A 24,038-nucleotide genomic window follows, 5' to 3' on the forward strand; every position below is an offset into this window, starting at 1 on the left:
GTTCTCTCCTGCTCTGCAGTGTGTGATTGATTTGAGCATAAAAGCATTAATTGTGCTCAGTATCAAGCCATTAAACCTGGCTGTGATCTCAGCATTAAGTGTGGAGGAATCTGAGAGTGTGTGGCGCTGAATTATTCACCTCCCCCTCTCTCCTCTCTCTAGCTCTCTCTTTCTCTTCTTGCTGCTGTCGCTTCCTCGCCACTCTCTCCGCTCTCTCCTACCTCCAGTGTTGTCAGCCCCGGGGCTAGGTTCCACCATCACTCCTGTTCATTTATTAATACCCGGCTCATTCAGCAAACAGCACATCTCCGCCTAGCCTGCTGGCCTGCCTGCCACTGAGCATTGTAAGGCACACAGCACTGCCTAAGCACCCCCTCAGAGGCAGGAACCCAATGTCCACACACACTGACACACACACGCTTACTGTGCAGAAAAATGCCATTTGCAAAGGACAGGCTGCATCAATCTCACTGTTGTATGACCCTCTGCTTTTGTAGATCCTCACGTGGTCAGTCAAGTGCCATTTTCATCTTGTCAGTGAGTACGGTTACATACACACAATAATGCGATTGTTTTGGATAGTCCGATTACAGTTTTTTTCAATTGCTAACAAGCCTGGATCAATACTGAAGCCACTTTTTCAAAACTCTTCGCAGTCTGCATTACCAACATACATCTTGGCCAAACAGTTTCTCACCTCCAAAACTCACTAAACCACCAAAACACTTCACATGTCTCAAAATAAGCTCGTTCGACCATAACACTGGCAACAATTGTCACTCAGAAAGTATACATTGTCACTCATAACACACTGACCTAAAAAACACTAACAACAGAGAGCATTACATAAATGATGGGGTTTGTTTTTCACAAACAGTTGAAGTCTGAAGTTTACATACACCGTAGCCAAATACAGTACTTCCGGCGCCGACAGAGATTGCCGCCTCGCTTTGCGTTCCTAGGAAACTATGCACTATTTTATTATTTTTTACGTGTTATTTCTTACATTGGTACCCCAGGTAATCTTAGGTTTCATTACATACAGTCGGGAGGAACTACTGAATATAAGAGCAACGTCAACTCACCATCAGTACGACCAGGAATATGACTTTCCCGAAGCGGATCCTGTGTTCTGCCTTCCACCCAGGACAATGGATCGGATCCCAGCCTGCGACCCAAAACAACGACGTCGTGAAAGGGGCAAACGAAGCGGTCTTCTAGTCAGGCTCCGGAGACGGGCACATCGCGCACCACTCCCTAGCATACTACTCGCCAATGTCCAGTCTCTTGATAACAAGGTTGATGAAATCCGAGCAAGGGTAGCATTCCAGAGAGACATCAGAGACTGTAACATTCTTTGCTTCACGGAAACATGGCTCACTCGAGAGACGCTAACGGAGTTGGTGCAGCCAGCAGGTTTCTTCACGCATCGCGCCGACAGAAACAAGCATCTTTCTGGTAAGTAGAGGGGCGGGGGCGAATGCCTTATGATTAACGAGGCGTGGTGTGATCATAACAACATACAGGAACTCAAGTCCTTCTGTTCACCTGACTTAGAATTCCTCACAATCAAATGTCGACCGCATTATCTACCAACGGAATTCTCTTCGATTATAATCACAGCCGTATATATTCCCCCCCAAGTAGACACATCGATGGCCCTGAACAAACTTTATTTGAATCTATGTAAACTGGAAACCACATATCCTGAGGCTGCATTCATTGTAGCTGGGGATTTTAACAAGACTAATCTGAAAACAAGACTCCCTAAATTCTATCAGCATATCGATTGTGCAACCAGGGCTGGTAAAACCCTGGATAATTGTTATTCTAACTTCCGCGACGCATGTAAGGCCCTCCCCCACCCTCCTTTCGGAAAAGCTGACCACGACTCCATTTTGTTGCTTCCAGCCTACAGACAGAGACTAAAACAAGAAGCTCCCACACTCAGGTCTGTTCAACGCTGGTCCGACCAATCTGATTCCACGCTTCAAGACTGCTTCGATCACGTGGATTGGAATATGTTCCGCATTGCGTCCAACAACAACATTGACGAATACATTGACGAATATTCGGTGAGCGGGTTCATTAGAAAATGCATTGACAATGTTATACCCACAGCAACGATTAAAACATTCCCAAACCAGAAACCGTGGATTGATGGCAGCATTCGCGCGAAACTGAAAGCGCGAACCACTGCTTTTAACCAGGGCAAGGTGACCGGAAACATGACCGGTGTAGCTATTCCCTCCGCAAGGCAATCAAACAAGCTAAGCGTCAGTATAGAGACAAAGTAGAGCCGCAATTCAACGGCTCAGACACAAGAGGTATGTGGCAGGGTCTACAGTCAATCGCGGATTACAAAAAGAAAACCAGCTCCGTCGCGGACGAGTATGTCTTGCTCCGAGACAGACTAAATCACTTTTTTGCTCGCTTTGAGGACAATACAGTGCCACTGACACGGCCCGCTACCAAAACCTGCGGACTCTCCTTCACTGCAGCCGACGTGAGTAAAACATTTAAATGTGTTAACCCTCGCAAGGCTGCTGGCCCAGACGGCATCCCCAGCCGCGTCCTCAGGGCTTGCGCAGACCAGCTGGCTGGTGTGTTTACGGACATATTCAATCAATCCTTATCCCAGTCTGCTGTTCCCACATGCTTCAAGAGGGCCACCATTGTTCCTGTTCCCAAGAAAGCTAAGGTAACTGAGCTAAACGACTACCGCCCCGTAGCACTCACTTCCGTCATCATGAAGTGCTTTGAGAGACTAGTCAAGGACCATATCACCTCCACCCTACCTGACACCCTAGACCCACTCCAATTTGCTTACCGCCCAAATAGATCCACAGACGACGCAATCGCAACCACACTGCACACTGCCCTAACCCATCTGGACAAGAGGAATACCTATGTGAGAATGCTGTTCATCAACGACAGCTCTGCATTTGACACCATAGTACCCTCCAAACTCGTCATCAAGCTCGAGACCCTGGGTCTCGACCCTGCTCCGTGCAACTGGGTCCTGGACTTCCTGACGGGTCACTCCCAGGTGGTGAGGGTAGGAAACAACATCTCCAGCCTGCTGATCCTCAACACTGGGGCCCCACAAGGGTATGTTCTGAGCCCTCTCCTGTACTCCCTGTTCACCCACGACTGCGTGGCCATGCACGCCTCCAACTCAATCATCAAGTTTGCGGACGACACTGCAGTGGTAGGCTTGATTACCAACAACGACGAGACGGCCTACAGGGAGGAGGTGAGGGCCCTTCGGAGTGTGGTGTCAGGAAAATAACCTCACACTCAACGTCAACAAAACAAAGGAGATTATTGTGATCTTCAGGAAACAGCAGAGGGAGAACCCCCCTATCCACAGTTTCCATCTCTCACAGTTGAAGTGTACCTATGATAAAAATGACAGACCTCTACATGCTTTGTAAGTAGGAAAACCTGCAAAATCGTCAGTGTATCAAATACTTGTTCTCCCCACTGTAGATACTTTTGTACCTGTTTCCTCCAGCATCTTCACAAGGTCCTTTGCTGTTGTTCTGGGATTGATTTGCACTTTTCGCACCAAGGTAACGTACAAAAGTACATTCATCTCTAGGAGACAGAACGTGTCTCCTTCCTGAGCAGTATGACGGCTGCGTGGTCCCATGGTGTTTATACTTCCGTATTATTGTTTGTACAGATGAACGTGGTACCTTCAGGCGTTTGGAAATTGATTTGTAAATCGGTATTTTGTTATAGAATAAGAATAACACCTTTCCCTTTATTGACTGTAATTAAGTAAATGTAACAGGAATTAATCAGAAATGCAGCAATTTGCTTCAATAGCCTTTATTTTTTCTATATCTTTGCATATAGTAATTTACTTGTGAAAAATATGAAGTTGAAACAAAAAAAAATTGCTGAAATTCCAGGGCTGCAATAATAATGACATACTGTACAGTACTGTGAGGGTTCTAGTTCTCATCAACATGTGCAGTATAATCACTCATACTGTACAGTACTGGGAGGGTTCTAGTTCTGTTTTTGCTAAGTTGAATCCAGCTTCATCCACAAAGATGAATGTATGTGCAGTTTGCCTGGCTTCCATCTCCATTACTCTGTAAAATACAGTAAATCCACAGTTTTACAGTACTTAACATTATGCATAGCTGTGTATGTACCCTGTTTGGTTATTGAACAAACATCTTACCTGGACATATTGATACCGGAGTTCTTTCACACCGTTCACCGTTTCTCTCAAAGGGTACAGTGTACAACTGCTTCATCCTTATTTTATGTTTCTCTGGGACTCTGAAAATTGTTGTTGTTCTGACCATATTCACATTCTCAAAAGTTATAGACCCCACTCTACCATAGTCATTGCCCTCTTCAAGGGCCTCTTCAGAGGGACGACCCTCGCCTCCGACCTAGGGTCTAAGATCCTAATTAAAGACCCCACTGGACAGAGGGGCAGCTTCGGACTGAGGGGCAGCTCCAGACTGAGGGACAGCTCCGGACTGAGGGACAGCTCTGGCAGCTCCTGGCTGGCTGACGGCTCTGGCAGCTCCTGGCTGGCTGACGGCTCTGGCAGCTCCTGGCTGACTGACGGCTCTGGCAGCTCCTGGCTGACTGACGGCTCTGGCAGCTCCTTGCTGGCTGAGAGCTCTGGCAGGTCCTGGCTGACTGATGGCTCAGGACAGACTGGCGGCTCTAGCGGCTCAGGACAGACGGGAGACTCTAGCGGCTCAGGACAGACGGGAGACTCTAGCGGCTCAGGACAGACGGGAGACTCTAACGGCTCAGGACAGACGGGAGACTCTAGCGGCTCAGGACAGACGGGAGACTCTAGCGGCTCAGGACAGACGGGAGACTCTAGCTGCTCAGGACGGACGGGAGACTCTAGCAGCTCAGGACAGACGGGACACTCTAGCAGCTCACGACAGACGGGACACTCTAGCGGCTCAGGACAGACGGGAGACTCTAGCAGCTCAGGGCAGGAGGAAGGCTCTGGCAGCGCTGGACAGGAGGGAGCACATGTAGGGATGAAACGGAGAGACAGCCTGGTGCTGGGGGCTGCCACCGGAGGGCTGGTATGTGGAGGTGGCACTGGACAGACCGGACCGTGCAGGCCCACTGGAGCTCTTGAGCACCGAGCCTCCCCAACCTTACCTGGTTGTATACTCCCCGTAGCCAGACCAGTGCGGCGAGGTGGAATAGCCCGCACTGGGCTGTGCTGGCGAACCGGGGACACCATGCGTAAGGCTGGTGCTATGTATGCCGGCCCGAGGAGACGCACTGGAGACCATATGTGTAGTGCCGGCTTCATGGCACCTGGCTCGATGCCCACTCTAGCCCGGCCGATACGAGGAACTGGAATGTACCGAACCGGGCTATGCACACGCACCGGGGACACAGTGCGCTCCACCGCATAACACGGTGCCTGCCCGGTTCCTCTCTCTCTCTCCGGTAAGCACAGGAAGTTGGCGCAGGTCTCCTACCTGGCTTCGCCACACTCCCTGTGTGCCCACCCCAATACATTTTCGTGGCTGCCTCACGGGCTTCCAGCCGCGCTGCCGTGCTGCCTCCTCATACTAACACCTCTCTGCCTTCGCTGCCTCCAGCTCTGCCTTGGGACGGCGATATTCACCCAGCTGTTCCCATGGTCCCTTGCCGTCTAATATCTCCTCCCAAGTCCAGGAGTCTTGTGTCCGCTGCTGCTGCTGCCCGTTACCACGCCGCTTGGTCCTTGGTTGGTGGGTTATTCTGTCACGATCGTCGTATGGAGGGGACCAAAGCGCAGCGTGGTTAGAATACATTCTTCTTTATTTAATGAAGAACACGAAGAACAAAAACAACAAAACGAACGTGACGCTATGATAACGAGTGCAGACACAGGCAACTACACATAGGCAATAACCCACAAAATACCCAAAGAAGATGGCTGCCTAAATATGGTTCCCAATCAGAGACAACGATAAACACCCGCCTCTAATTGAGAACCAATCTAGGCAACCCTAGACAGTACAAACACCCTAGATGAGACAAAAACACACATACCACCCTCGTCACACCCTGACCTAACCAAAATATACAAAGAAAACAAAGAATGCTCAGGTCAGGGCGTGACAGTCACTCATAAAACAATGACCTAAAAAATGATAACAACACTAACAACATAAGAGTTAGGCTATTACTGTAGTTTACATTATACCTAAAAACATGCCATTGTGTGACTCAGCCCTGTTTGGTTTTGTTCATAACCAGTTCTGTATTTTATAGTCATCTTACCTTGGCGTATTGGTTCCTGAGTTGCTTGACTCGTTCAGAGTTCCTCTCAAAGGGGACAGTGTACAACTGCTTCATCCTGACTTGATGTTGTTTCAGGACTCTAGAAATAGTTGTTATGCTTACATTGTGAATATTTCCAAATGTAATGTTGTCTGCCAACACTCTGTCCCGAATCTCTGTGAGATTTATGCCATTGTTTCTGATGACCATATCAACAATTGCAGTTTCCTGAACAACAGTGAAAATCCTACCTCTCCCGCCTGTGGGAGGTAACCGTTGGGTCCTTAGCAGAAATACAAAAACAATTACACACAAGTGGGTTTGGGGGTTTTGCTCAATTTACTTCTGTAATGTGCAGTTCAGTCAGATGCCCTTGCGGAATGCACATCTTACCTGTTTTTTTGCCAGACATTTCTCACAATAGATGCCACTTTTGAGCGTTGCAGATTGGGCTGCACTCTCAGACCAGCCTCTCTCATTGATAGACCATGATTTATTATATGATCAATTATAGTAGCCCTAATCTCATTTGAGACTACAGCTCTTGATCTTCCTCTCAGTCTTCTTCCACCGTCCCCTCTCCCTCTCCCTCTCCCAGCCAATCTTCTTCCTCTGTCAGCCGCTTCTCTATCTCTGGCTGGGTCCATGTTTACATTACAGTACAAAATTATTCCTAAAATGTCCCCTTTAGTATAGATGGTAATGAAATTGAAAGACTAACACCTGGCTGTAGGTGTTCAGCTACAATGGGAATCAGCTGTGGTTGGTCTAATTGTTTTTCATATTTTTCATATTTTTTATTTGGAATATATTTCAATACAGTATTACTGTAGAAATGTAGCAAATTGCTGTCTTATTTAATTTTGTGTTACGTTAGGTTTTGAACTTAAGTTTAACAGTTTTGAAGAGAATATGTAAACATGTGCAAATTGGCCTGTAGGTACATAGAGTTTTGGTGGTGGTTGTGAATTCATGAAATTTGAAAGATGTATTCATTGAATGCATTTTGTGCCAAAGCAATGAAAAAATATCCACAGTTTAGCCCAGCATGGCCGATTAATTAGGGACGATTTCAGTTTTCATAACTATCGGTAATCAGCATATTTGGACGCTGATTATGGCCGATTACATTGCTCTCCATGAGGAGACTGCGTGGCAGGCTGACAACCTGTTACGCGAGTGCAGCAAGGAGCCAAGGTACAGTGCCTTGCGAAAGTATTCGGCCCCATTGAACTTTGCGACCTTTTGCCACATTTCAGGCTTCAAACACATAAAGATATGAAACTGTATTTTTTTTTGTGAAGAATCAACAACAAGTGGGACACAATCATGAAGGGGAACGACATTTATTGGATGTTTCAAACTTTTTTAACAAATCAAAAACTGAAAAATTGGGCGTGCAAAATTATTCATCTGTACAAACAATAGTAAGCAAGTATAAACCGTCATACCGCTCAGGAAGGAGACACGTTCTGTCTCCTAGAGATGAACGTACTTTGTTGCGAAAAGTGCAAATCGATCCCAGAACAACAGCAAAGGACCTTGTGAAGATGCTGGAGGAAACAGGTACAAACGTATCTATATCCACAGTAAAATGAGTCCTGTATTGACATAACCTGAAAGGCCTCTCAGCAAGGAAGAAGCCACTGCTCCAAAACCGCCATAAAATAGCCAGACTACGGTTTGCAACTGCACATGGGGACAAAGATCATACTTTTTGGAGAAATGTCCTCTGGTCTGATGAAACAAAAATAGAACTGTTTGGCGATAATGACAATTGTTATGTTTGGAGAAAAAAGGGGGAGGTTTATAAGCTGAAAAACACCATCCCAACTGTGAAGCACGGGGTGGCAGCATCATGTTATGGGGGTGCTTTTCTGCTGGAGAGACTGGTGCACTTCACAAAATAGATGGCATCATGAAGATGGAAAATTATGTAGATATATTGAAGCAACATCTCAAGACATCAGTCAGGAAGTTAAAGCTTGGTCGCAAATGGGTCTTCCAAATGGACAATGACCACAAGCATACTTCCAAAGTTGTGACAAAATGGCTTAAGGACAACAAAGTCAAGGTTATGGAGTGGTCATCACAATGCCCTGACCTCAATCCAATAGAAAATTTGTCGGCAGAACTGAAAAAGCGTGTGCGAGCAAGGAGGTCTACAAACCTGACTCAGGTACACCAGCTCTATGAGCAGGAATGGGCCAAGATTCACCCAACTTATTGTGGGAAGCTTGTGGAAGGCTACCCAAAACGTTTGACCCAAGCTAAACAATTTAAAGGCAATGCTACCAAATACTAATTGAGTGTATGTAAACTTCTGACCCACTGGGAATGTGATGAAAGAAATAAAAGCTGAAATAACTGACCTAAGACAGGGCATTTTTACTAGGATTAAATGTCAGGAATTGTGAAAAAACTGAGTTTAAATGTATTTGGCTAAGGTGTATGTAAACTTCCGACTTCAACTGTATATGAAATACAAATGGTACAGAGAGAAATAGTCCTATAATTCCTATAATAACTACAACCTAAATCTTCTTAGCTGGGAATATTGAAGACTCATGTTAAACACTTCTTAGGGCTGAGATTCCGCTAACGGGATTGATATGACAACAGCCAGTTAAAGTGCAGGGCGCCAAATTCAAAACAACAGAAATCTCATAATTAAAATTCCTCAGACATACAAGTATTTGACACCATTTTAAAGATACACTTCTTGTTAATCCCACCACAGTGTCCGATTTCAAATAGGCTTTACGACGAAAGCACCACAAACGATTACGTTAGGTCAGAGCCAAGTCACAGAAAAACACAGCCATTTTTCCAGCCAAAGAGAGGAGTCACAAAAATCAGAAATAGAGATAGAATTCATCACTAACCTTTGATGATCTTCATCAGATGACACTCATAGGACCTCATGGTACACAATACATGTATGTTTTGCTCAATAAAGTTCATATTTACATAAAAAAATCTCAGTATACATTGGAGCGTTATGTTCAGTTGTTCTAAAAACATCCTGTGATTTTGCAGAGAGCCACATCAATTTACAGAAATACTCATAATAAATGTTGATGAAAATACAAGTGTTATACATGGAACTTTAGATACACTTCTCCTTAATCCAACCGCTGTGTCAGATTTCAAAAAAGCTTTACGGAAAAAGCAAACCATGCAATAATCTAAGTACGGCGCTCAGAGCCCAAACAAGCCACAAAGATATTATTGTGCAGTCAACAGAAGTCAGAAATAACATTATAATTATTCACTTACCTTTGATGATCTTCATCAGAATGCACTCACATGAATCCCAGTTCCACAATAAATGTTTGTTTTGTTCGATAATGTTTGTTTTGTTCCATCATTTATGTCCAAATAGCTACTTTTGTTAGAGCGTTTTGTAAACAAATCCAAACTCACGAAGCACGTTCACTAGGAGCAGACGAAATGTCAAAATGTTCCGTTACAGTTTGTAGAAACATGTCAAACATAGAATCAATCTTTGGGATGTTTTGAACATAAATCTTCAATAATGTTCCAACCGGAAAAATCCTTTGTCTGTAGAATTGCGATGGAACAGAGCTCGCTCTCATGTGAACTAGCGTCACAAGCTCAAGGCATTCTGCCAGACCTCTGACTAATTCCCCTCTCATTCTCTCCCACTTCACAGTAGAAGCATCAAACAAGGTTCTAAAGACTGTTGACATCTAGTGGAAGCCTTAGGAAGTACAACATGACCAATATCCTACTGTATCTTCAATAGGGAATGAGTTGGGAAAATGACCAACGTCAGATTTCCCACTTCCTGGTTGGATTTTTTCTCAGGTTTTTGCCTGCCGTATGAGTTCTGTTGTACTCACAGACATCATTCAAACAGTTTCAGAGTGTTTTCTATCCAAATATACTAATAATATGCATATATTAGCAACTGGGACTGAATAGCAGGCAGTTTACTCTGGGCACCTCTGGGCACCTTATTCGGGCCAAGCTACTCAATACTGCCCCCAGCCATAAGAAGTTAAAAGGAACCACCAGCTTTCATATGTTCTCATGTTCTGAGCAAGTAACTTAAACGTTAGCTCTTTTTACATGGCACATATTGCACTTTTACTTTCTTCCCCAACGCTGTGTTTTTGTATTATTTATAACCAAATTGAAAATGTTTCATTATTTATTTGAGACTAAATGGATTTTATTAATGTATTATATTAAGTTAAATAAAAGTTCATTCAGTATTGTTGTAATTGTCATTACTACAAATATGTAAATAAAAATCGGCCGATTTATCGGTATCAGCTTTTTTGGGTCCTCAAATAATCGGTATCGGTATCAGCGTTGAAAAAGAATACAAATCGACCTCTACTCCTAGCCATTGTAAAAAACTGTAAATCATTCTGAAGCCATTGTCACGGTCGTTCGTAGAAACGGACCAAGGCACAGCGTATGTTGAGTTACACATAATTTATTAAAGAAGTTACATTTTAGCAAAGACAAAATAATAAACAATAAACTAACAAACAACGAACCGTGACTACAACACTAACTCAAAACATAAACAAAATCCCATAACCCACAGGTGGAAAAAATCATATTTAATTATGATCCCCAATTAGAGACAACGATATCCAGCTGCCTCTAATTTGGAATCATACCAAAACCCCAACATAGAAAAAACATCCTAGAACCCCACATAGAAAATATAAACTAGACTAACCCCCCAGTCACGCTGACCTACTCCACCATAGAAAATAAAGGCTCTCTATGGTCGGGACGTGACAGCCATCCTCTTTTGTCCGCTTGGTAACGAGACTAAAAACAGGACACTTGGGAAGGCTTTCAGCTGAAATTGCAATTAGCTGTGTTTGGAATGATTCAATATTCTGCTGAGATTTTCTATATGTTTCAGTCTGGTAACTGCAAAAATGCGTGACATTTACCATCATTCTGTTTTGCATGTGTTTTTAACAGTTTTGGAAACAGTGTGTCAGCATTTGAAAACAAGTGCTGCAAATATATAGTTTTGCAGGTGGTGGGGTATGAATGAGAAAAGAGTTCATGGATTTCGGAGATTGTGGTCATTGAATGCATTTTGTGTGGAAGCAATGAAAAATGATTCACAGTTTGGTCCACATACACTTCTGTTTTGCTTACTGTGTGAAGAGTTTTGACATTGTGACTTCAGTTTTGACCAATGCATGTTAACAATTGAAAAAAACTCTAATATAATAGTTTGATTAAAACATTTACAGTGGCTTGCAAAAGTATTCACCCCCCTTGGCATTTTTCCTATTTTGTTGCCTTACAACCTGGAATTAAAATAGATTTTTTTGGGGGGGGTTGTATAATTTGATTTACACAACATGTCTACTACCACTTTCAAGATGCAAAATATTTTTTATTGTGAAACAAACAAGAAATAAGACAAAAAAACTGAAAACTTAAGTGTGCGTAACTATTCACCCACCCCCCCAAAGTCAATACTTTGTAGAGCCACCTTTTGCAGCAATTACAGCCGCAAGTCTCTTGGGGTATGTCTTTATAAGCTTGGCACATCTAGCCACTGGAATTTTTTTTCCCCATTCTTCAAGGCAAAGCTGCTCCAGCTCCTTCAAGTTGGATGGGTTCCACTGGTGTACAGCAATTTTTAAGTCATACCACATTTTCTCAATTGGATTGAGGTCTGGGCTTTGACTAGGCCATACCAAGACATTTAAGTGTTTCCTCTTAAACCACTTGAGTGTTGCTTTAGCAGTATGCTTAGGGCCATGGTCCTGCTGGAAGGTTAACCTCTGTCCCAGTCTCAAATCTCTGGAGGACTGAAACAGGTTTCCCTCAAGAATTTCCCTGTATTTAGCGCCATCCATCATACCTTCAATTGTGACCAGTTTCCCAGTACCTGCCGATGAAAAACATCCCCACAGCATGATGCTGCCACCACCATGCTTCACTGTGGGAATGGTGTTCTCGGGGTGATGAGAGGTGTTTGGTTTGCGCCAGACATAGCGTTTTCCTTGAAGGCCAAAAAGCTCAATTTTAGTCTCATCTGACCAGAGTATATTCTTCCATATGTTTGGGGAGTCTCCCACATGCCTTTTGGCGAACACCAAATGTGTTTGCTTATTTTTTTCTTTAAGCTATGGCTTTTTTCTTGCCACTCTTCCATAAAGCCCAGCTCTGTCGAGTGTACGGCTTAAAATGGTCCTATGGACAGATACTCCAATCTCCGCTGTGGAGATTTTCAGCTCCTTCAGGGTTATCTTTGGTCTCTTTGTTGCCTCTCTGATTAATACCCTCCTTGCCTGGTCTGTGGGTTTTGGTGGGCGGCCCTCTGTTTTCAGGTTTGTTGTGGTGCCATATTCTTTCCATTTTTTAATAATGGATTTAATGGTGCTCCGTGGGATGTTCAAAGTTTCTGATCTTTTCATAACCCAACCCTGATCTGTACTTCTCCACAACTTTGTCTATGACCTGTTTGGAGAGCTCCTTGGTCTTCATTTTGCCGCTTGCTTGGTGGTGTCCCTTGCTTAGTGGTGTTGCAGACTCTGGTGCCTTTCAGTACAGATGTGTGTATATATACTGAGATCATGTGACAGATCATATGACACTTAGATTGCACACAGGTGAACTTTATTTAACTAATTATGTGACTTTGAAGGTAATTGGTTGCACCAGATCCTATTTAGTTGTTCCATAGCAAAGGGGGTGAATACATTTGCACACACCACTTTTCTGTTTAAATTCTTTAAAAAACATTTTGAAACAAGTAATTTTTTAAATTTCACTTCATCAATTTGGACTATTTTGTGGTTGTCCATTACATGAAACTAAATAAAAATCCATTTAAATTACAGGTTGTAATGCAACAAAATAGGAAAAACGCCAAGGGGGATGAATACTTTTGTACATGCGGGCCTCCCGAGTGGCACAGCGGTCTAAGGCACTGCATCACAGTGCTGGAGGTGTCACTACAGTTCGATCCCAGCCGGCTGCGACATGAGGCGGCGCACAATTGGCCCGGCGGGATGTCCTTGTCCCATTGCGCTCTAGCGACTCCTTGTGATGGGATGCACGCTGACTTCGGTCGCCAGGTATACGGTGTTTCCTCCGACACATTGGTGCGACTGACTTCCGGGTTAAGCGAGCAGTGAGTCAAGAAGCAGTGTGGCTTGGCAGGGTCGTGTTTTGGAGGAAGCATGGCTCTCGACCTTCACTTCTCCCGAGTTCGTACGGGCGTTGCATGATAATAGTCCTGTTTACATGGACACATCTGACATCAGGCTACCTGATGGCACTCTGGTAAATGCAGAAAGTCACCAATCAAAATAAACCTTTTTGCACATCGACCATGTTCTTTTTGAGAAGCATATTTCCTTCTGAGTTGGGAGATATAAAGTTTGTATGTGAAAGCTACTTCTAAGACTCATACATTCAGTTGTTCTGAACTCACTTCCCTCATGCTAAAGAGGGAGGCTCTCGGCTGGTGCTAAAGAGGGAGGCTCTCGGCTGGTGCTAGCACATGTGCAGATCAAATACACCACTGGAACGCCTAGTAGCCTTTCCAACAGTAAAATGACCTAGCGGCCTCATGGGTGGAATGTTATGAATATTTTTCATAATTTCATAATTATAAACATATATAAAATTATTATTATTTCAAACGGTTTTGTTATATTTCAGTCTTCTGTGGTGTATATGAAGTGGAATATCGTAATGCAAACTCAAAATGTAATACATTTAAACTTAACATGATACAGGTGTCTTCTTTTTTTAAGCTCATAACCATGTGTGTGAGGTGTATACTTTTGTTTCAAAGTAGACCCTGATTTAGCCCACTGCAGTAAAAGGTAAAGGTGTTTACATGTCCTAATAATTTGAAAGACTGCTCAGAAAACCATGTGTTTTAATCAGTGTATGCTAACTTCGATTATGACCTTACTTGGATTAAGCTAAACAGACTAAGGTGTTTACATGACTATTGCGTAATCTGCCTACTGCCACAATCAGTTTAATATTGAAATATTACTGTGCATGTAAACGTACTCAGTCTGTGTTGTTGTCTGAAATGGAGCAAAACATTATATTATGATTGTTGTGATTACCTACAGTACATTGTCATTACTGTTATCATGCCCTATATTGTGGACATCATTTTTTGGTACAGTATAACCATTGTATGTGCTCTATACCAAGGTGCTGTTAGCAAGTCAGTCTGTACAGTAGACTTTCAGCTCAGGTCCCCCTGCCACAATGTTGAAATATGAAAAGACTCAGCCAGTGTTCTGACTGCTGGATGTTCCACCCGCTCAGTACAGACAAGGAGGGAGGGGAGAAGCCAGCTAGTGAGCTGGGCGGTGATTTTTTTTATGTCGGAACATTTTTCATTAAGATTTCCCTCCCTCTCCTGCTCTGACTGCGGTCTGGAGAAAGGGTCACGGGGGGGTCATGGAAAGGACTAATGTGTGTTTTTGTATGCGGCTCTCGTAAAAAAATTAGCACCCCAGGAGATTGTCTCCTGCTTGAGTATAAATAGGGCGCTTGACTGTTGAGTAAATAGGATGACCCATGTGAGGAGGAAATTGTGGGAGCTCCTTACACATGGCTTATTAAAAGTGTATAGAGGCAGTCCAAGTGGAGACTCTCCAGAAGTGATAGAAAGTGTATCAGAAGACAGATGTAAAAGTTATAGATTGTATTTATGATTGGTTAACAAAGCATTTTCAGTGTGTGAAATTAATGGGAACAATACAAATAGAGAAACATTTTGTCTTAAGTAATTGTTTAATTTGGCCACATAGAAATTAGAATTATTACAACTGGAGCTGACAATTTAGAAATTTAGGAAACCGTCCAATTATACTTACTGTCGTTCTTACATGATTCTGTTCCCTATGGTAGGGAACTACTTTCATCTTATTGCATTATTTTGTACATGACTGTATCCCAAAGGCCTGTTGTCCACTCATATGGATGAGTTCACACTGGGCAGTGATGCAAAGTCACCATAGGGAAGCAGCGTCAGACAACAACACATGCTTTTCATACAGTAGGTCCAACTTGGCTGAATATGTGCATTTGTGTGTGTGTGTGTGTGTGTCTGTGTGTGTGTGTGTGTGTGTGTCTGTGTGTGTGTGTGTGTGTGTGTGTGTGTGTGTGTGTGTGTGTGTGTGTGTGTGTGTGTGTGTGTGTGTGTGTGTGTGTGTTGGTGGGCTGGACTCTTCACTACAGACTATCCCCCGAAGGCACCCCTTACGGCTATAAATAGCTCTTCATGTGGCGTTAAGTAAGGGGGTGGAGTGGAGCAACATAGATTTTTTTATTTAAAATATATATATATATATATTACATGTGCTGTAGAGAGCTAAATTATTGAGATGGGAGATGTAGTACTGTAGAACAGAAGCCAGTTTGAGTTTCATGGCCTGATGCAGCAGCCGGAACATCAGGAAGTGTGTGTGTGTTTGTGTGTGTGTGTGTGTGTGTGTGTGTGTGTGTGTGTGTGTGTGTGTGTGTGTGTGCGTGCGTGCGTGCGTGCGTGCGTGCGTGCGTGTGTGTGTGTGTCTGGATGGCAGTGCTGGAACCGCCTGCTGTTATGATGGTATGTCTTTCTTGGTGAGCTTGAGGAATGTTTATGTAGCTAAGAAACTGGTCTCTCTCCGCAATCACTCAGCGCCATCTTCAGGCCACATCAACAGTGAATAACAGATGCTGAGATATTATCATTAGTTCTATTCCAAAATAGCCCGTGTGTGGCTTTGGAAGTGGCCACTGTATTGAATTGATGATCCATTACGGCTCTAACATAGGCCAGTTTCTTCAGGGTACAGATATATTGCATAGGCACTAGGCAGCACGGTAATCACATGGAGATTACATGCTGAGTTTATTGTCTGCTGGCTTATAAACCTGGCTAGACAGGCGATGGGGTTTATAGATAAAAAATGCACATCATTAACATCTGGTGGTTAATGATGTCCTGCCCACCCTCAGTTATAGGTCACAATAATGGGTTAGCTATTACATGTGTGATAAAACAAAGACCACCGTAATAAACTGTACCAAGAAGTATACTGAAGAGTAGAAGCCATACATAAACATTATGTCACGTTAATCAATCATAGGGAAATTAGGATTTATTCCTGCAATAAGGACCTACCGTATATGTTGGACGATGAACGATAAGCTTATATGATTTTATGAAAAGCTTTGTATTTTCAAAGACACATTAAGTCTGTTTTCTACATGTACTGTATGTACAAATGTGCAGCTCACGATTACTAATCAGTAGTTACCATGGGGAGCTAATGCCATCCCTGTTACCATAGTAACTACATGGTATAACAGCAACTTAGTGCAAAGTGCCAGAAATGTTGTCTCTATATTGTCTCTCTCACTGCAGTGAAAAGTATTTACTGCATAGCGACTGTATGTGACTGACGTTGTCTCTGTGTGTCTCTCTCTCTGTCTATAGTGAGCACCTATCATGCTCCTTCACCTTCTTCCTGCATGGGGAGAGTAATGTGTGCACCAGCGTAGAGATTGCCCAACACCAGCCTGCCTACCACATCACTGATGACCACATCCGCCTGGCCCAGACCTCCTCAGCCCCCGTACAAGGTGAGAAACAGCCAGGGTAAGAGAGAGACGTAAGATCCAATACACTGGATGTCTTTACCCGCCTCTGTTTTAACCTGAGCATCAATGTCATAACTATGTGTATTATCAAATCTCTGAATCTGAACATGAGTGGTCCTTTCTGATATCCTGCACCTCTGTGCTCCTCTCTCTGACTCTCTATTATATTATATCTACCTATCTATGTGTCTGTCTCTACTGCTACTTATCTGTGTCTGTCTCAACTGCCACCTATCTATGTGTCTGTCTCTACTGCTACCTATCTATGTGTCTGTCTACTTCTACCTATCTATGTGTCTGTCTCTACTGCTACCTATCTATGTGTCTGTCTCTACTGCTACCTATCTACGTGTCTGTCTACTTCTACCTATCTATGTGTCTGTCTCTACTGCTACTTATCTATGTGTCTGTCTCTACTGCTACCTATCTATGTGTCTGTCTCTACTGCTACCTATCTATGTGTCTGTCTTTACTGCTACTTATCTATGTGTCTGTCTCTACTTCTACCTATCTATGTGTCTGTCTACTTCTACCTATCTATGGGTCTGTCTACTTCTACCTATATATGTGTATGTCTACTTCTACCTATATATGTGTCTGTCTACTTCTACCTATCTATGTGTCTGTCTACTTCTACCTATCTATGTGTCTGTCTACTTCTACCTATCTACGTGTCTGTCTACTGCTACCTATCTACGTGTCTGTCTACTTCTACCTATCTATGTGTCTGTCTACTTCTACCTATCTATGTGTCTGTCTACTTCTACCTATCTATGTGTCTGTCTACTTCTACCTATCTATGTGTCTGTCTACTTCTACCTATATATGTGTCTGTGCTCCCATCTGTATGTCCATCTATCTGACTCTATCTCTGTCTGTCCATCCCTCCACCCATTGCCACTGCAGTGATCCTGAGTCCGTATGGTCTGTCGGGCTCTCTGACGGGCCAGGCCTATAAGATGAGTGACCAAGCTGTGAGGAAGCTGATGGAGGAGTGGAGCTACTTCTACCCCATGGTGCTGCAGTGCCATAGAGAGGGGGGAACAGGAGGTGCCGGCATGGGGGGCATGGGTGCGGAGAGGGAGGGCACTGACCTGCCGTTTGACCCCAACAGTCATGTGGCCGTCGAGGTCATCGTAGGTATGTTTGGTAACGTTCAAAACACTTGCTACCAGGGCTGGCTGTAGCCTTTTGGGGACCATAAGCGAGATTTGGTTGTGGGGCCCCTCACCAATCGGGCACATTTGTGCTACCTAATTTCCTGAAAATCTGCCCATTTTTTGCCATGGGGTGTAGAGAAATATTAGCCTTTTTTATTTGATATCTGAGTGAGAGTGACTAAATCAATGTGGGCCCCCTGGAGGTCAGGGCCCCTGGATGTCAGGGCCCCTGGACATGTGCCCTGGTCAGTATTCCGCCATGATTACTGTAAGTTTAGATAACTAGCTAGACTAACCTACCAATCTATTTTTTTTTTATCTGATTGACTGACTGTCAGTGTCTGACAAAACAAGAGATAAACTGCTGATGCACAACCAAATGTCGAACTTGCACCTTGTGTATTCTACTATTCTAACTCTCAACAGTAAGTTATAACCAACTGAGTTCCTAAACTCCTAAACTGAGTTCCCACTCGGGAACCACCACTTATGTTGCGTATGCCTGGAGCCGGCCCTGCTTGCTACCTTTGAATGTAATTTAATGTACACACTTTGCAGTATATACATTGTTACGACCTGGCTCATAGTTCGTAACAACAAAGGGAGACCACGCATGACTTAAATGTAAAAAGGAATTCAACTAATTAATAACAAATACAAAAATGTAACACAAGCTGTGGACGTCTGTAGGATCAGTAGTGTATGCAGTGTGTGGATGTGTGGAGAGGGTGTTGTATGGTGAAAACAACAAGAACACTAAAGGTGGTGGAAACCAGCCTGCCAGTCAGGGAAGAGATTGTTGGCTGATGTGGCCTCCCTTTATAGCCTGCAGGCTAAGCATGCCCAGGTGCGCCACATCAGCTGACGATCCTCCCAGCTCTGACCAAGTGAATCCAGCTATGATCCATTTCAGTCAGTGTAGATGAGGTTAGGAGACAGGTTAAATAATGATTTTAAGCCTTGAGACAATTGAGACATGAATTGTATATGTGTCGTTCAGAGGGTCAATGAGCAAAACAGAAAATGTAAGTGCCTTTGAACGGGGCATTGTAGTAGGTGCCAGGCGCACCGGTTTGTGTCAAGAACTGCAACGCTGCTGGGTTTTTCTCGTGTATATCAAGAATGGTCCACCACCCAAAGGATCTCTAGCCAACTTGACACACAGCATTGGAGTCAATATGGGCCAGCGTCCCTGTGGAACGCTTTCGACACCTTGTCGAGTCCATGCCCCAACGAATTGATGCTGCAAAAGGGGGGAGGGATGCAACTCAATATTAGGGAGGTGTTCCTAATGTTTTGTACACTCTGTGCACACGCATGAACAATAGGCTATGGGTGACAGTAGGCTATTGGCAAAATTATTTGATATGGTGTTACTGAAATGTATTATCATTATCACACCTAAAGAGGGAACTACAGAGAACAACAGCTCTTCATCGATTTTAGTCTCAGCTTTGATTGCACATTCATTGTCTGTTTGAGGCTAAATGATACTGGAGGTGGTTAATTAGTGGTGGATCCAGTGCTCTCAAGGGAGAAGTGTTATGTCTCTCAGAGTGCATTGAGGTAAGGAGGAAAGACTAGAGGAGAGAAGGGGCGAGGTGTGGAGGGGAGGGGAGGAGAGGAGTGGAGAGAGGAGGAGAGGAGAAGGGAAGAGGAGAGATTGGGAGAAGATGAGAGAAGCTCCAGGGATAGGAGGAGAAGAGAGGAGCTCAGTGAAGCTCCAGGGAGTGACGGATACACAGCATGGTGTAATCAGCCCATTGACTGGCTGCCAAGCCCATCGACTGGATGCCTAAGCCCTCATCATTGATTAGAACTGATTGAAATCGGACCTCCCTAAGCCCAGTACCAGCCAGCCGCTGTAGGCCACACAATGATTAACCAATCCAGTGTGTATTGGCCCCAGAAGGAGTGTGTGGGGTGGATATGAGTGCATCTGTGTGAGTGTGAGGGGATTTAAACTACTCTTTCATCTTCTTCTAGGTGGTGTGAGGATGGTCTACCCAGCAGCCTTTGTGCTGGTTGCCCATGGCGACCTGCCTGTGGACCAGCCCCAACCTGCCCCCGGAGCCCATGGGCTCAGCAGAGACCCCTCCCATTGTAGCATCCCCCTCACACCGCCCACCTCACCTGAACAGCCCTGCTCAGGTACTGGATGCCTCTACCACCACACCATTTCATCATCATAAACTCCAGAACTTGACCCTGAATAATTACATACCCAAAATGACTCTGATTCAGCTCTACTTGCACAACATCAAAACAACTCAATACTGCAATCCATAACCCAACTCTAAATGCAATAAAATCCATAATCAACATTGAATGAAGTCTACTTGATGAATATCTAATAAATTAAGAAATAAAACAGCTGATACAAACAAACTAATGATGCTGTACTGTAGCTGCAGTTGTTCTTGAGTGTCCGATTGCAATTTCTCAATATCTCAAGAGTCCTAGTAAAGTGTCTCCTGCCGTGCACCTTTAAGACATCCACCCACAGCCAAAGGGAACAAACTCCAGTGAATAATGTAATCTGTTGATTATTTCAGCAGACAGTGGCTTTGTGACAGTGTCCAGCATCCTCCTTGACCAGGAGAGGGCCATTGGAGCCACCAACCACAGCCCAAAGCATTCTGGGAAGAAACTGACCAATCAGGTGGTGCATCAGGCATGGAAGGAGTGTTATCTCAACCAACTGCAACACAAGTGAGTGTCTAGAGAGGCTGCTGGCTAACCGGGGCACAGCTACAGACACTGTTTATCTCTTGGCATTTGCGGTGGGATTGTTAGTGTTGATGTGCAGTGACACGATTGGCGCCCTCACGCCTCTCTTTGTGCCCCCAGATGCAGTGTGCCCAGTAGCGTGACGCCAAAGAAGGAGGCGCCAAACGGGGTGACCACCTGGGACTTTATCGACTCGGGCGAGAGGGCGCCCTGCAGCTGCTCCAGGTTGGCACAGGGGTTGGCATCTGGGGGTAGTGCTCCAGCCGTTTAGTACTGGAGCATGGCACCACCCAGCTAGACATCTGAACTTCATTTTAAGGCATTTCACTGCTTTTAACCGAAAGACTGGTGCTACTTATGTGAAGCCTATTGAAATTGAATATTGCGTATTGATTATGTAGAAATAATGTGAACATTGTGAAAATGTAGTGTATGTATTTGTATTAAATATACTGTGTTGATATGATGTAGACAAGTCCTCACAAGTTGCTACACATAGTTGAAAGTGTTCAATATGTTTAAGAACAGAAACCTCACCTGCCACGCTAGTTCTGGCTGCCATCAGATCCTGTTTCTCTTCCTGAAGGTTAAAGCAGCAGAAACAGCAGCAGCCGACCAACACCTCCTCTGCCAACCCTCTGTCTGGTGCCAACCCCACCCCCTCCCTGGGCCCAGCACTTCCTCCTCCCTCCCTGCCTAAGCACAAGGCCACGGACAAGTCCGAGAAACCCGACAAACAGCCCAAGAGGGTCGCCGCCATGACCCCCTTCCACCACCGGCTCTCTGTGGGCCAGGAGACCTGCCTGGAACAAGACTCCACTGGAGGGTCCCAGCTCGGCCTAGTCGCCCTGGACCCTCTCTTGGATCCCATGCCCACCTGCAAGTACCCCAAGCCCCTCTCAGCTGGCAGGAAAGCCCCCCAGTCCCTGCTCCACTCTCCTGTCTCCCCATTACCCCCCACGCTCAGCCCCCATCCACGGGTGGGGCAGGACCCTGAGGTACTGGATGCTCCTGTGGGCATGGCCCCCTGTCCAGATGGGGCATCAGGGCTGGGGGTGATGGAGCCCAGTGCGACTGCTCTCTATGCAGCCCCTCTGGGGCCCAAAGAGAGGGAAGCTGGGGCGAGCTGGTGGAGGGGCTTCAGGACTCCTAGGGCTGATAAGGCTGAGTTCAGGCCTCCAGAGCTGCCCAGTGACAGAGTGGAATTAAAGACAGAGACACAGGCCACTGAGGGAGTTGCACTGAAAAGGTGAGAGAGAGACCAGTTCATAAATGTAGAAACTAAAGTCAAGCATGCCAGCATTCACACAAGCACGCAGGCAGGCACACAAACACACACACACTCAGAGGATCACTCTAAGTTTCCTATCTAATTTCCCTCCAGACTATTTGCACAGACAGAGAAGTGTTTCAAGATATCCGAGGAGCGTGTTAGGGAACACATCCAGACCCTGGGTCTACTGCAGCAGCCTGGGGTGGAAGGGCTGGGGGACCTTGGGGACGACCCATATGACTTCAAGGAGGGAGACATCGAATACAGCTTCCCCACCTCCAAGAGACTGAAAGGCCGAGACCATAGCAAGAGAGGCCCCAAGGTAAGTAAAAACAAATTGCAATGATTAGTATTGTTGGTGGATAGGGCTGTTACAGTGACTCTATTAGCAGGAGTGGTAGAGATACTCTTAATGATTGGCTATGAAAAGCCAACTGACATTTACTCCTGAGGTGCTGACTTGCTGCACCCCCGACAACTACTGTGATTATTATTATTCGACCATGCTGGTCATTTATGAACATTTGAACGTCTTGGCCATGTTCTGTTATAATCTCCACCCGGCACAGCCAGAAGAGGACTAGCCACCCCTCATAGCCTGGTTCCTCTCTAGGTTTCTTCCTAGGTTTTGACCTTTCTAGGGAGTTTTTCCTAGCCACCGTGCTTCTACACCTGCATTGCTTGCTGTTTGGGGTTTCAGGCTGGGTTTCTGTACAGCACTTTGAGATATCAGCTGATGTACGAAGGGCTATATAAATATATTTGATTTGATTATTACTGCTGCAGTCCAATTCCAAGTGACTGTTTAGTTATGGTAACTACTGTAGGCTTCTCCCAGCTCTGATGCTGCTGAAGGTCATTAGTAGCCGGCCAAACCTGCTAACTGCCTGGTTCTCAGCCCTCTATTGTCCCTCTAATCACGCTAACATCAATGCAAATGTCATCGAAAATCAAATCAAACACTTCATGAGAGCCCATGAGCTCATGTTGCTCAACATTTCTATAGGCTATGTAATTGCGTGACAAAACAGAGTTTTGATGGCCTCTATTAAAAAGAGGATCCCATCAGCTTTCTATAGGCTAGGCATACTATACTTTTTTAGCAACTTTCCTAATATTAAGCACATTTATTTGCTTCACAACAGGAGTATAGCCTATCTGGCTTGCATGAAACTGAACCATGGGAAAAGCGTCCTTCATTTACTCTATTTACAGTGCCTTGCAAAAGTATTCATCCCCCTTGGCGTTTTTCCTATTTTGTTGCATTACAACCTGTAATTTAAATGGATTTTTATTTGGATTTAATTTAGTGGACATACACAAAATAGTCCAAATTGGTGAAATGAAAAAAATTAAGTTGTTTTAAAAAATAAAAATAAATTATAAACGGAAAAGTGGTGCTTGTATATGTATTCACCCCTTTTGCTATGAAGCTCCTAAATAAGATTTGGTGCTACCAATTACCTTCAAAGTCACATAATTAGTTAAATAAAGTACATCTGTGTGCAATCTAAGTGTCACATGATCTGTCACATGATCGCAGTATATATACATTTGTTCTGAAAGGCCCCAGAGTCTGCAACACCACTAAGCAAGGGGCACCACCAAGCAAGCGGCACCATGAAGACCAAGGAGCTCTCCAAACAGGTCAGGGACAAAGTTGTGGAGAAGTACAGATCAGGGTTGGGTCCTAAAAAAATATCAGAAACTTTGAACATCCCACGGAGCACCATTAAATCCATTATTAAAAAGATGGAAAGAATATGGCACCACAACAAACCTGCCAAGAGAGGGCCGCCCACCAAAATTCACGGACCAGGCAAGGAGGGCATTAATCAGAGAGGCAACAAACAGACCAAAGATAACCCTGAAGGAGCTACAAAGCTCCACAGCGGAGATTGGAGTATCTGTCCGCGGGACCACTTCAAGCCGTACACTCCACAGAGCTGGGCTTTATGGAA

At 44.5% G+C, this 24,038-nt stretch overlaps 1 protein-coding gene across 6 annotated transcripts in view; it reads left to right on the top strand.

Moving 5' to 3' along the window:
- The window catches only part of LOC110523581 (mediator of RNA polymerase II transcription subunit 13-like), a 103,590-nt gene that overhangs the window by 63,446 nt on the left and 16,106 nt on the right, over nt 1-24,038 (top strand). For 4 of the 6 annotated variants that reach the window (XM_036977231.2, XM_036977232.2, XM_036977234.2 and 1 more), the window contains exons 5-11: nt 16,751-16,896; nt 17,821-18,054; nt 20,061-20,225; nt 20,630-20,786; nt 20,925-21,029; nt 21,391-22,053; nt 22,189-22,399. In XM_036977231.2, coding sequence (XP_036833126.2) covers nt 16,751-16,896; nt 17,821-18,054; nt 20,061-20,225; nt 20,630-20,786; nt 20,925-21,029; nt 21,391-22,053; nt 22,189-22,399 — 1,681 coding nt within the window. The remainder of the gene's footprint in view (nt 1-16,750; nt 16,897-17,820; nt 18,055-20,060; nt 20,226-20,629; nt 20,787-20,924; nt 21,030-21,390; nt 22,054-22,188; nt 22,400-24,038) is intronic. The other 2 variants (XM_036977233.2, XM_090234410.1) reach the window with 1 other exon arrangement.

Source organism: Oncorhynchus mykiss, chromosome 5 (genome assembly GCF_057628025.1).
Source record: "Oncorhynchus mykiss isolate SJ-2025 chromosome 5, ASM5762802v1, whole genome shotgun sequence".
In the NCBI taxonomy this organism is placed as follows: Eukaryota; Metazoa; Chordata; class Actinopteri; order Salmoniformes; family Salmonidae; genus Oncorhynchus; species Oncorhynchus mykiss.